At 34.9% G+C, this 14,495-nt stretch overlaps 1 protein-coding gene across 3 annotated transcripts in view; it reads left to right on the forward strand.

Annotated features, from left to right (window-relative positions):
- LOC106873415 (uncharacterized) overlaps positions 1-14,495 on the forward strand; it is a 155,397-nt gene that overhangs the window by 110,726 nt on the left and 30,176 nt on the right. For all 3 annotated transcript variants that reach the window (XM_014920771.3, XM_089347736.1, XM_089347740.1), the window contains 2 exons: positions 9,482-9,629; positions 12,180-12,452. In XM_014920771.3, the coding sequence (XP_014776257.3) occupies positions 9,482-9,629; positions 12,180-12,452 (421 nt within the window). The remainder of the gene's footprint in view (positions 1-9,481; positions 9,630-12,179; positions 12,453-14,495) is intronic.

Raw genomic sequence — 14,495 nt, forward strand, 5'->3', positions numbered from 1 at the left:
CTTTCAGTTTCCGTCTACCAAATTCACTCACAAGGCTTGGGTCGGCCTGAGGCTATAGTAGAAGACACTTGCCCAAGGTGTCACGCAGTGGGACTGAACCCAGAACCATGTGGTTGGTAAGCAAGCTACTTACCACACAGCCACTCCTTGTATATTTAAAATAAATAAAACAAGTAGGTGGTTGAAAGTAAAAATAACTGCAAATTTACATGAAGAATAAATGTTATAGAATTTTTATTACAGATCTTGTTTAGTACATATTATTTTTGAAACTTTTGCTCCTTATCTATACATGTTAACTTTCAGATAGTGATAATAATGACTTCATTGTATACAGTGCTCAGGTGCACTACAACACTGAGGTGCATCTCAATATTTTAATTACCTTTGCTTATCTACTTCCATTACAATGTAACGATCACAAAAGGCAACATTTGTCTTCACTGTTATTCTGTGCAATATAATTGCAATTTCCCATTTCAATTAAACCTGTCTGTATTATTTCCAAATGACTGCTGCTTGAATCTAAATACGTTACTTCCTTGTGAATGTGGTCTTAGAATCTCTCTCACCGGGATATAACTCAATATTTCCTGTATTTAAACACATTTTCATCTCACATTATTGTATAATGTGAAAAATCTTTCCTTCTCTTTAGTTTCTAAGATATCTATCAATTCTTTATTCAGTTTTATTAATATTTTAAGAAATCTGTAATATTTGTAAAATAAATGAAACTATGAAATGCAGGTGGTTTAACAATATATAAATTTTGCTCTCACATGTATGTATACATGTGTACATAAATATACATCTTGTCTATGCCCAGGTCATCTCTGAGCAGACCTATCCATAATCAAACATTCCAGCCTTGACAATCCTGCCTTTTTAGAGATATGGGATTATGTCAGATGTGTTTTTCTTTTTTTAAGACAGTGGATGTATGATTTGAGGAATATTTGGCTACTATTTTTAGCAGGTCAAGTAACTATGTTGAAACGTCTTCACATAGTTTGTTGTTAGCCACAAATTGAGTAGACCTATGACCAAAGCCATTCCAGCCTATCAAGAATTACATTATTGAATGTGTCCTTCCTGATTTTTTAAGGCAATGAGATTTGGCTACTATTTCTAGCAGGTGAAGTGACCATGTAGTGGTTTCCTTGTTGGTTCAGACACATACAGGTTCTAGCAGATGGTGTGTTATGTATCATTGACCTACTTTCACAGCCCTCTATTCCTGAACATACTCCAAATAAAACACCTGGTACTTGATTTTCCTGTGACTTCATGTAGGTATGACACTGTTGCTAGTTTCTCTGACCTGTTGTCACTGTGCTCAGGTTTACTGTTTGTTTTCTTTCCAATGACACATATATCACATAGATTTTTCCATACCACAGGTTGCCAGCTTGCAATAAACTACTTGTAAAATCTTATTATTCATTGACCTACAGAATAGGGGCAGCTCTCTAAAAAATAGTTTTGTCTTTTTGATGACAAAAATGTCTCTTTCTTTATTTAATTACCTATTTATGTTGCTGTCATTAATACCACCACCACTATCAGAATTCTTATTATTTAGAAACAATTATTATTATTATTATTATTAAGGTGATGAGCTGGCAGAATCGTTAGCAACCGGGCAAGATGCTTAGCGGCATTTCGTCCATCTTTACATTCTGAGTTTGAATTCTGCTGAGGTTGAGTTGGCCTTTCATCCTTTCCAGGTGAGGTTAATAAATTAAGTACCAGTTGTGTACTGAGGTTGATGTAATTGACTAGTCCCCTCCCTCCAAATTTGAGGCCTTGTGCCTCCAGTAGAAAGGATTGTTATTATCATGCTTGAAACCTTATCCTCCTGAGTTCAAGTCCTACCAAGGCCTACTCTGCCTTTCATTTGCCAGGGTCGGTAAAATAAAGTACCAGTCAAGTACTGCAGAGGAAAGGCTAATGATATTAAGTCCTTCCCACAAAACTGTTGGCTTTGTGTCTAAATTAGGATCAATTATTTATTATTATTAGAAACTAGTCTAAGGCAGCGAGCCAGCAGAATCATGAGCGCACTGGGCTAAATGGTTACTGGCATTTCACCTGTCTTTATGTTCTAAGTTCAAATGCCGCTGGAGTCGACTTTGCCTTTCATCCTTTTGGGGTCGATAAAATTAGTACCAGTTGAAGTTCTCTCCCAAATTTCAGGCCTTGTGCTTGTAGTAGAAAGGATTATTAGAGTCTCGTCTTCTTCTTAAGCTGGCAGAACTTTTTGCATGTTGGACAAAATATGTTGCAGCATTTCTTTGGACTTCTTTATGTTGAGGGTTTAAATGCCACCCAGGTCAACTTTGCCTTTCACCCTTGGGGTGGGAGAGGGCAGTAATAAAATAAGTAGCAGTCAAGGGACAATCTCAATGAAGAATCTAATTGACTAATGTTTGAAATCTGTGAGCTTGTATCTATTTTAAAAGAGAATTAATTATGGGATAATTTGTTTTAATGAAGAGATATAATCAAGTGATTTGACTCAATATATCACAGGTAATTATTTTCTCGTCTAAAGATGTTAATGTTTGTATAGCATCTACAATTAAATCGTTTTCAATGCATTGACTGAAGGGTTAAATTGATGACTGTTCACCCAAACTGTGTGAGTTTAAAAACTGTAGATATAAATCCTTTGTCCTTTAGACAAGGCATGTTATTCTTCCAGCTTCGGTGAGCTTCACTGAAAAAAAATTTTTTTCAAACATTCACACTTCACAGTTCAAAGGATATAAAAAAACCCCACCTGCCTCAATAATTGTAGAACCATTCATACTGTGTGATATAATAGAAAAATATATTTAAAATTTGTGGTCTCATAGGTGCAGGAGTGGCTGGGTGGTAAGTAGCTTGCTTATCAACCACATGGTTCTGGGTTCAGTCCCACTGCATGGCACCTTCAGCAAGTAGCTTTTACTATAGCCTCCAGCTGACCAAAGCCTTGTGAGTGTATTTGGTAGACGGAAACTGAAAGAAGCCTGTCGTATATATATGTGTATGTGTGTGTGTGCGTGTGTGTGTCTGTGTTTGTCCCCCAACATTGCTTGACAACCGATGTTGGTGTGTTTATGTCCCTGAAACTTAGCAGTTCGACAAAAGAGACCGATAGAATAAGTCCTGGGGTCAGTTTGCTCAACTAAAGGCAGTGCCCCAGCATGGCTGCAGTCAGATGCCTGAAACAAGTAAAAGAACCATAGCTATCTTCCAGATGACCCAAGACAAGTTCGTGTTGTTCAGTCTTCCTAATCACAGATTGGTTTTTCAAACCGTTTGAAGTAATTATAGGCACAGGTGTGGCTGTATGGTAAGAAGCTTGCTTCCCAATCACATGGTTCCGGGTTCTGTCCCATTGCATGGCACCTTGGGAAAGTGTCTTCTACTATACCAACCAAAGCCTTATGAGCTGATTTGGTAGACCGAAACTGGAAGAAGCCCATCATATATATATATATATATATATATTATTACAATTAAAAGGGTAAAGGATTATCAATTTATTAATTTATTAATAAATTAATAATTAATAATTTTTACCAAGCCCTTTGGTATGTAAGCAACCGATAATGGTGCTTACATACCGAAGGGCTTGGTAAAAATTATTAATTATTAATTTATTAATAAATTAATAAATTGATAATCCTTTACTCTTTTAATTGTAATAATTATTCACTCCCGGATAGTAAACCACAGATTTTCTGCGGTACCGCCTGCGATGCACATGGTAATTCTTGAGGGAAGATGATGGGCTGGCTCGCCGATGTAGATTTGGAGATACTTTCAACATGTGTCGATTGCCATGATGGCGCTAGATCATGCATGCACATTTGCCAGTATCGACGAATTTACAACAAGAATATCATACCGATGAGGTAATGAAGAGTTTTTCCTTCTGAACCAGAAACATGTTTATGATTAACTATGGCTAGTTTAGTTCGTTATTTTTTCTTCTTTTTTTTTTCTTCTTGTTTTGCCTATGTGAGTTGCGGGTAACTGCTATCTGTTGGAGCTTCAGCATTTTTAGCTGCTATTTCTGAACTTCGGTATGTGGGGAAGCAACCTGTTGCTGATCCCTTAATTTTGTTTATATATATATATATATATATATATATATATATATATATATATATATGTTTGTGTCTGTGTTTGTCCCCACCACCACAACCATTGCTTGACAACCGATGCTGGTGTGTTTATGTCCCTTGTAACTTAACGGTTCAGCAAAAGAGGCTGATAGAATAAGTACTAGACTTTCAAAAAAAGGATGAACTGAAATTATATTCTTTTATTCTTTTAATTGTTTCAGTTATTTCACTGGGGCCATGCTGGAGCACCGTGTTAAATACATTCAATAATGCGTCAGTTATGTTCTTGTTGCTGTCTATGCTTCCCCTATTTTTTTCTTTACTTGTTTCAGTGATTAAACTATGGCCATGCTGGGGCACTGCCTTAAAGAAATTTAGTGAAATGAAACAGCCACAGTACTTTTCTGTTTTCTTAAACCTGGTACTTATTCTCTTGGTCTCCTTTTACTGAACCATTAAGTTACTGGAACATAAACACACCAACACCAGTTGTCAAGCAGGGGTGACAAACACAGACAGAAACGCACACACACACACACACACACACACACACACACACATACACACACACAATGGGTTTCTTTTAGTTTCTCTCTACCAAATTCACTCACAAAGTTTTAGTTGGCCTGAGGCTATAGGAGAAGATGCTTACCCAAATTGATATGTTGTGGGACTGAACCCAAAACCATGTGATTGGACCACATGGCTACATCAGTAAAATTTTTTTGTGATATTTAAATTACTTTAATATTTATGATTGTTTTGTTTTTTACTTTTCTGTTTTAAAAACTAAGAATAAGTATGACTATTAATATCTAACTATAACATTGCACTAGAAACGCTTACAATCAAACCCCTGTGCTGCCTGCACTGCAAAGCACTGAATCGGAACCGTTACACTTTTAGAAGAATGGTCATTTCCTGATGATTACAAGCAGACGTACTGGATATAGTTTTCCTGGGTATAATATGATCTAAATTATTTTCAGATGTTTATGTCAACTGTATCAACACTTCCAAAAGCAAGGGATGTATTCTTAATCATAAATACATCTTAAGATGACAGCTTTCTTTTCTGTGATATTATTATAAAGATAAATTTCTTTGCACTGCTTTGACTAACCAGTTAAGTCTGAAATAATATCCTTGATATTTAATATCAAACCATAAAAGTCTACTTTAGTTTATCAGTTTTATTTCTTATAAACCTGTCATAAAATTTCAGTTACAACCAGCTTTTATAGGCCACAAATGTACTGTGAGTGCCTCTTTTCAGCTTCCCTTTTTCTTTCTCACCTGTTTCCTGCTAAATAACATTTATCAAAAAGCATTGAACAGACAGTAAGTTAAATACATAGAAATGTAGTGGAGGTTAATAAATACTGGATTCTGCTTATTCATCAGCCTTGTGATATTTTTTTTTTTTTACTCTATAATCATCTCTGCCCAAAAGATACACAGAGAATGATGTACAAATTAACCTATATTGACATATTTACTCCTCCATCCATTCCGGTCAATAAAAGTTGATTAGACATACTGCCCATGTGGGTTTTCCTGTTGCAGTTGCACCTCACTGTCCTATTTTCGTCTGACCTCTTTTATTGCTTTATGATGTATTTACACACACGCACGCACGCACACACACACACACACACACACACACACACACACACACACACAATTATCAACTTAATGTTAGCACTTGTTACAGACATGTCAATGATTTTAGTTGAAGAAAAAAAGTTTTAGTTTGCAAGTAAAAACAAGTGATTGTTTAATATTAATGTCAAAAAAGAAAACATCCTTAAACAAATATATAAATGAAATACATGGATGACTTGATAATGGTAACAAATGGCCTTGTTTCATTTCAGTGTGTTTACAACCATTTCTATATTAATGAATACTATCAAAATATGAAATAGAACTAGAAGTTGTATATCTACAACTTCTGGAGTAGAAATCTAGAAGTTGAGATATACATAATTTAATTTTAGTGCTAGGGTATGGTTGTGTGATTGATTTGTGGAGATCAAAGACCTCTCTTATTGCTTTTATATATTACATTCATAGAAAATTGCATCCATTTCTCAGAGAAATGGTAATAATTTAAGCTTAAGAAAAACAGCTATATTTTAGTTTGCAACAAAAGATAAGTTGTTGTGGGTGGGGGATGGCCTTAATTATTCTTTCTAATTTTAGCATAGGTTCAGTAATTTTTAGGAGAGGGGATTAGTCAAACAATCAAACCTAGAACTTAATTGGTATTTCCTTTTATCAACACCCAAGGAAGAAAGGCAAAGTTGGCCATGGTAGGATTCAAATTCAGAATATCTAAATATATAAGTCATTGTGTGTGTATATTCACATTGACACAACACACACAAACAATGGGTTTCCTTCACTTTACATCTAACAAATCCACCCAGGCTTTAGTTGGCTATAATAGTAGCCACTCACCCAAGTATGGTGGGACTGAACCTGAAATCATGTAGCTGAGAAGCAAACTTCTTGACTACACAACCAGGTGGTGTGTGTGTGTGTGTGTTCACGCATGCATGCGTGCACATGCACACACATAACATTCATTTTTCTATAATTACATGGGTTGGACAGTTTTACTGAGACAGATTTTCTACTGTCATTAATCTCTACCAGTTTCCAAGTAAAGTAATATTTTTCCAAGGCCAGACATGTTTTTGCAGAATATTGGAAATGAATGACATTCATTTACAATGATCATGCAATGTTAAGACAGGGAGACAAGCATCCATCCACACACACAGACATGTATTATCCTCATCATTTATGATGATGAGGATGATTGTGTGTGTGTGTGCATTCTTTAAAGCACCTTTCGAGGGTTGAGCCTTATAGAGGCAATGACAAATGGCCGAGAGCTTTGGCAATATGCTGTGCTAGAGAAGAAGACCCATCAAGCCAAGTGAAATCATAGTCATGGCAGATACTGTTGTCATGCGAATGGCACCCATGCCAGTGGCACATAAAACCACCTACTACACTCTGAGTGGTTGGTGTTAGGAAGGGCATCCAACCATAGAAACCATACCAAATCAGACTGGAGTTTGTTACAGCTTTCCGGCTTGCCAGCCCTGGTCAAACCATCCAACCAATACTAGTATGGACAACGGACGTTAAATGATGATGATGATGGTAATGACAGGCTTCTTTCAGTTTCACTCTACCACATCTGTTCACAATACTTTGGTTGACCCAGTGCTATAGTGGAAATCACTTGTTTAAGGTGCCATGTTGTGGAACTGAAACCAAAACCATGCAGCCCTGCCTCCCTGCATGTGTATGCATATAAGGGGTCTGATCAATAAGTATCTGGACTGTTGCTATAGTAACAATGCTGTGAAGCTGCTTGGTAAAAACTGACCTTGAATTCTGCTGTGCATGCCCACTAAGTTTTAACATTCTAGCTCACCTCTGCTGTTTACAGCAGTGCTTGGAAGGAAGGTGTATAGCATGTGATCGTTGCATTGACCATAACAGAAAGTTGTCATGACAATACCTGCTCAGAGGCCTACACAAAGTTGTGTATGGAGAGGAGTGTATGAGCCGCACACAAGTTTACGAGTGGTCCAGATGTTTCCAAGATGGCTGAAAAAATGTTGATATTGACGAATGTTCTGGGAGATCTGCAACCAGTAGAACTAAGAAAAACATCGCAGGTGTGCATGCAGCTGTGAGGGGAAATCGTCGAATCACCATCCGTGAGTTATCAGAGGATGTACAAATTAGCTACAGTTCAGTTCATTCCATTATCACTGGAGATTTGGGTATGAGACACGTGTCTGCCAAGTTTGTGCCAAAATTGCTTTCAGCTGACCAAAAAGACACTTGGGTTTCAGTTTCACAAGATCTCCGTCAAGAATGATGAAGCCATTTTAAAACTTTGCATGGGCCTCTGTGCAGGTATCGCCAAGCTTTTGGCAAAATTTGATGCAGATTCTCTGCTCAACTCTCTCTGTCATGGTTAATGCTACAATCACACGTTACACATCTTCCAAGCACTGCTGTAAACAACAGAAGTGAGCTAGAATGTTAAAACTTACATCACATGCACAGTAGAGTTCAAGGTATACTAGTGCCAAGCAGCTTCACTCTGCATGCTTTAGCTTCGTTACTACAGCAACAGTCCAGATACTTATTGATCAGACCACGTATATAATTTACTTAAAGAGTTATCAAAAAAAGTGGTCAGAGACAAGAGCCATTGAGGAAGTTGTAGTTTTCTAGGACTATCCAGTTCATTTCTAGAAGCAAACAATCTCCATTGAGATTTAATTCTATTTCATCTTTTAAGATGATCTGTAAGATGAAACTTTCATTGTATGACACACGTCCAGATTTCTCGCTGCTGTATTTTGCTAAGAGATTATCAATAAACTTCAACAAGTCATTTTTTTTTTCCTTTTAGCAAGTACAAGAAATAAATCTGTTCTAATCTAAATGAAGCTATGTAGTCAGTGAAATAAAAACCAATGTCTGTTGTTCTTTCTCATAATCTTCCTATAGATTAAATAACTAAACGAAAATATAAAAGTTGTCATACTCAGGCTTGAACAACTGGCTGTATGGTGGAGTGGAGGGGGATGGGTTTATTATTCAACCCAACTGAAATCTGATCAAAAGGAAATATTAAATAAGCATGGGATGAACATTGCTTTGTCATTTGTCCTTTCGTACATGATTCCTGAAACTTTGCCAGATCAGATTGGAGCCTGGTGCAGCCTTCTGACTCGCCAGTCCTCAGTCAAACTGTCCAACCCATGCCAGTATGGAAAGTAGATGTTAAACGATGACGATGATGATGATCTGTATTATTTATTTAGTTTGTACTGAAATATGAAATATATACATTTTTCGTTTCTACCTTATTGCTGTATATATTCTACCTTTTATTTTCATGTTTTTATACTGTATAAATTGAATCTATTTTCATGTTTTTTATATTGTATAAGTTGACTGAGTTTGTAATTTTAAACACTGGCATGAGTTTTGGGGCATATGCCAGCAGTGGTGAAAATCTGAACTAAATTATATTGCTAAAATACTTTTTCCACTTCAAAAATATAGTGGAGATTCATGCTAGTTGATCAGTTGACTAACACTACAATATTATTAGAAATGCTGAAGAATGGTGGAATTATTCAGTTCTATATTTAAGAGATGAGGAATTATGTACATTATTTACCTTATTTACATTTGACGGATATTTGTCCTCATCTTGTTTGTTAACAACAAACAAGATTAGGACAAATATCGGTGGAATTATTATATTGAATTATTAAAATAATTAATCCAAATTCTTTTTATCAATTTTCTAGGCATATTTACAGGAAGGTAATGCCTTACTACATCTTGGTAATCATGGGGATGCAATGGCTACTTTCGCTTCGGGGCTGGCTCAAGAATCCTCAAATAATGATTTAGTTACAGCACTTATTGATACTGCTATCAAGTCTCCATTGAAAGGTAATATTCATTAAAGTCATTTCAAAAAAATATTCATTGTTTTTTATTTCTATTCATTTTTATATTTCAAATATTGGTTTCTATTGTTAAAAGGCATTGCATAATTTGAAAATATATAACCATTCCTTGTGTCTAAGTAAAAGACTTTATTAATAAGTCTGTAACTGGCTAATTATGCAATATGGCTGTTTTTGCATCAATACAAGAAGATTCAAGGTTAAAATTTAAATTAAAATATTCTTTGCAATGTAGGTAAATAATTCTTTGAATCTTGGCACAGTTAAGTATTTTCTTAGAATTTTATTTAGAAATATCTTTTTTTTTTTTGTAATTACTCTTACTGAACAGACTGGGTTTTTTTTCAAGAATAGTACACAACAGGTTTATAAAACAGACATAAAATAATTTGAATTTTCTTTACATGAATGTGTAATATTTTCATGTCATGAAAATATTACAGTCCTTCCCTAGGAACATCAGTCATCAAGAATCTCCTCTTTGCTCATGTCTTTCCTGCAGGTATTAATTTTCAACAGTTTAAACAACACATTTAACACCATCAATCTCACCAGAGAGTGTGCAAAAGCCATGGGCATTGCCTTTTCATCAAAATTCTGGAGGATGAAAAATAAAAATAAATATAAATATAAAGAAACAATCTATCTTTTTCAATAAAAATATCTTAATTTTGATGAATTATTATATATTATTCATTGCATGGTATGACAATAATTCTTGACCAACGAAATCCATTTTTCAGTTCCTATTCCCAATTTGAATGGCTTTGATAAACTGATTAGGAAGTCGCAATAAGAGTAGCCTACAACTTACCTTTTTTATTAGTTATTTAAAAACACTATATAAAAAATAATATTAAAATAATATATTAATCTGTTAATATATTATTTCAAAATTATTTCTATTCTGTATCAATGTATACAGGCATATGTTAAACATATTACAATGTAGTAAAAAATGAGTAGCGATGAAATAACATTGATGCATCTTGGGAGTGTCATAAGTTAGATGTGAGATAAATGTTGCAATCAATTCATAAAATGGCTCTATGTATTTTGTTGGATGTTCTGTGTTGCTGTTGAGAAGCTCTGGTTAACTATGCTTGGATAAGACCTAAAATCATGGACTTAGTCCATACAAGTTGCTTAGTGAATTACTTTTGAATAAACTTCAGCATATCATTATTATTATAACCATAGCTATTTTCCCTGGTGGATATGCTCTCCTAATATATAGAACTTTAACGGTGATACCCATTTACTTTTTCTAAGAAAAAGTAAAGATTTTCTTGGAAAAGATTTAACCATTATACAGAGTAATTACAGATTTAATGACTAGGCACAAGCATTTCCAATTCTTATGTAAATTAAAGTTAGTAGTAAGATAAACTCAATGGAGAAAAAATATAAGTTGAATGCAACAATTAAAGAAGCAATAGAACTTTTTAATTAAAAACAAAAACAATGATACAAAAAGAAAGCAAGTTGAACAGAGATGATTATCTGTCCAAATGCAGAGACTGAAAAGTGAAATAACTGCTAGTCGATACACCTTTAGTTTGTATATCATATTTTTGAATATACTTATATTTTATTTAACATTATTTGAATTATACAGAAATAATTGATTCTCAAAATGCAGAATAAGGCTAACAGAATAGCAAGAACAGGATAAAATATCCATATTATTGCAGAAAAATTTGCCAGCTGCCAGCCATGAGACTCAAACTCACATCCCTGTGATTACCGGTCATAGTGCTTTACCATTAAGCTAAACTGCCCTCTGACAAATTAATCTGCAATTTTTGAGCTTATAAGATGCTGATGTTAAATTCAAATTACGATGAAAGTAAATGAAGTTTGCTTTTTAGAAGCTATATTTATAAGCTCAAAAATTGCAGATTATCCTGTTCGCATTATTCTGCATTTGAGAATTAATTATTTCTGTATCTTTCAATACATCTCAATGCTTCTAAAAAGCAAACTTTGTTTACTTTCATCGTAATTTGAATTTAACATCAGTGTCTTATAAAGCTATATTTATAAGCTCAAAACTTGCAGATTAATTTGTCAGAGGGCAGTTTAGATTAATGGTAAAGCACTATGACCAGCAATCACAGGGATGTGAATTTGAGTCTCATGGCTGGCTGCTGGCAAATTTTTCTGCAAAAATATGGATATGTTATCCTGTTCCTGCTATCTTGTTAGCATTATTCTGCATTTGAGAATTAATTATTTCTGTATCTTTGAATACATCTCAATGCTTCTAAAAAGTAAACTTTGCTTGTTTACTTTCATCGTTATTTGAATTATTATTTGAATTCCTGATGATGAAATGGCAATATAATTATAAAAAGTATCTATGAAAATGAAACAGTTTTTCTATTTTTAGAAAGTGAAAGCAATTCATTTTAAAATGTTCTGTGTCAATAACCTGTATCGTTATTGATCTATTGATTGCTAAATTATTAGCTGACTACTTGAATTACAAAAGTAAAAGAAATAAATGTTCTTAATTCCATTTTATTTCTAGAAAAACTGAAGCCTGTTTTTCAGCAACTAGAGAAGATGAATCTTGAATGCAATGCATTTGTTGTGATAGCTGTAATTGGTCAAGAGCTGCTGGCAGCTGGTCATTATGGTGCTTCAGTAACAATGCTTGAATCTGCCCTTTCAATCGGAACAATAAGTATAAAACTACGTGGATCAGTATTTTCTGCTTTGAGCCGAGCCTACTGGGGGACTGGAGATATTGACAAATCTATTGCCTTTATGAAAAAAGACCTTGACATCATGAAATCTATGGGTAAGGCCTATTTGAAATATTACTTTGATCTATTATTTTTTGTTTCTAACTTAATAGTTTTGAATTCTTTACTTGTGCTAATGGTTTAAACTCTTTTAATGCCAACCCACCCTAGACCACCTGTGGTTCTATGATGCAAACTTCCAGTTTTTAACGTGATCTAAATTAAAATATTCCATCAAAATTCCATCAAAAGTTCCAAACATCAACTTAATAATGTTAGTTAATTTCCCTAAATTCTTCAATATTTTAAAATTTAAATGAAACAAAAGCAGTGTATTTCAGCAGAAATGTGATAAGAAAAGGTTTAAACCATTGTGGTTATACTTCTGGGAGAGAATCTAAGTTTATAATGTCTTAGATCATAGGATTAAGCTAAAAGTTTTACAACTAGTTCCCATCCTTCACTACATGCAATATCTTGACAGATTAAAAGTTGCTACTGGGAATCTTTAATTAGATTTTGTTTCTTATGTAACTGGATCACAAGCAAACTAAAGAACATGCATATATGGCTCTATACTTGACCGTGTGATTAAAAATGTCACTTCGCTAATACTTGGTTCAGGGTTCAAATTCCACTGCACAGTGCCTTGGACCTGTGTTGTCTGTCACTGTTTTGTGTTGACCATGGGCTTGTGAATGAAATTTGTTAGACGAAAACTGTGTACAAATGTGTGTGTGTGGGGGGGGGGGGGGTAAGTAGCTTGCTTACCGACCACATGGTTCCGGGTTCATTACCACTGTGTGGCACCTTGGGCAAGTGTCTTCTACTATAGCCTCAGGCTAACCAATGCCTTGTGAGTGGATTTGGTAGACGGAAACTGAAAGAAGCCCGTCGTATATATGTATTTATATATATGTATATATATATATGTATGTGTGTTTGTGTTTGTCCCCCCCCACCATCGCTTGACAACCGATGGTGGTGTGTTTACGTCCCCGTAACTTAGCGGTTTGGCAAAAGAAACCGATAGAATAAGTACTAGGCTTACAAAGAATAAGTCCTGAGGTTGATTTGCTCAACTAAAGGTGGTGCTCCAGCATGGTCGCAGTCAAGTGACTGAAACAAGTAACAGAGTAAATGTGTGTGTGTGTGTGTGTGTGTGTGTGTATAATCAGTGATTGGATGGTCAGACGTCAGACAAAATACCTGGTTTTGTCCCTATGCACCCAGGAAGTTGATTTTGCCTTTCCTCTTCCCCCAAGGTTTTGTTTAAACACCAGACAATATTTACAATGTACTGGGGTCAGTATAAACCCTTGAAGGTTGTGCCTCATAACGGCTGCAGTCCAATGATTGAAACCAATGATGAATATATGTGATGTATTACACACACACACACACACACTTCCTCTAGTTATTGTGATCACTTTGGAAAGGACCCTTTTAGATAACAATAACCAGTTAATAACATTCATAGCAATGAATATAATAATATTCTAAACACATTTGGGGGTCCACTAATTTTGACTATGAAAACCATTTGATAACATGATTGTATTAAGTGGGTTCCATGAAAGATGCAGGGATGCACATACATCACCTTCATCATGACATCTGTGGTTTTTTTCTTTTGCTTTTTTTTTCCTTAGCAGGTTGCGTTTAATGAGTTTGTTGTGCAATACATCTTCATTATTTAAACATATACGTCTTCTCCTCTTGCAACTATTGTACTTGATTTTCTTCTACTTATTTGCCAGAGCTCATGTAACAACATCTTTTTATGAGTTTAATTTATATGATAAATATTTAATGAGTTGATTACCAAGTATTTATCTTATGAATTACACACACTCCTATGCTATTATAATGTGGCTTTGATATATTACTTACACACCTGAGGCAGTGAGCTAGCAGAATCGTTAGCACACCTGGGGAAAATGCTAGGCAGCTTTTCATTCATCTTTACATTCTGAGTCCAAATTCTGCTGAGGTCAGCTTTGCCTATCGTTATTGCAGGCTCAATAAAACAAGCATCAACTAAACACTGGGGTCAATGTAATCAACTTATTCCCTCCTATGAAATTGCTGGCCTTGTG

Source organism: Octopus bimaculoides, chromosome 1, assembly GCF_046866305.1.
Source record: "Octopus bimaculoides isolate indiv1 chromosome 1, ASM4686630v1, whole genome shotgun sequence".
In the NCBI taxonomy this organism is placed as follows: domain Eukaryota; kingdom Metazoa; phylum Mollusca; class Cephalopoda; order Octopoda; family Octopodidae; genus Octopus; species Octopus bimaculoides.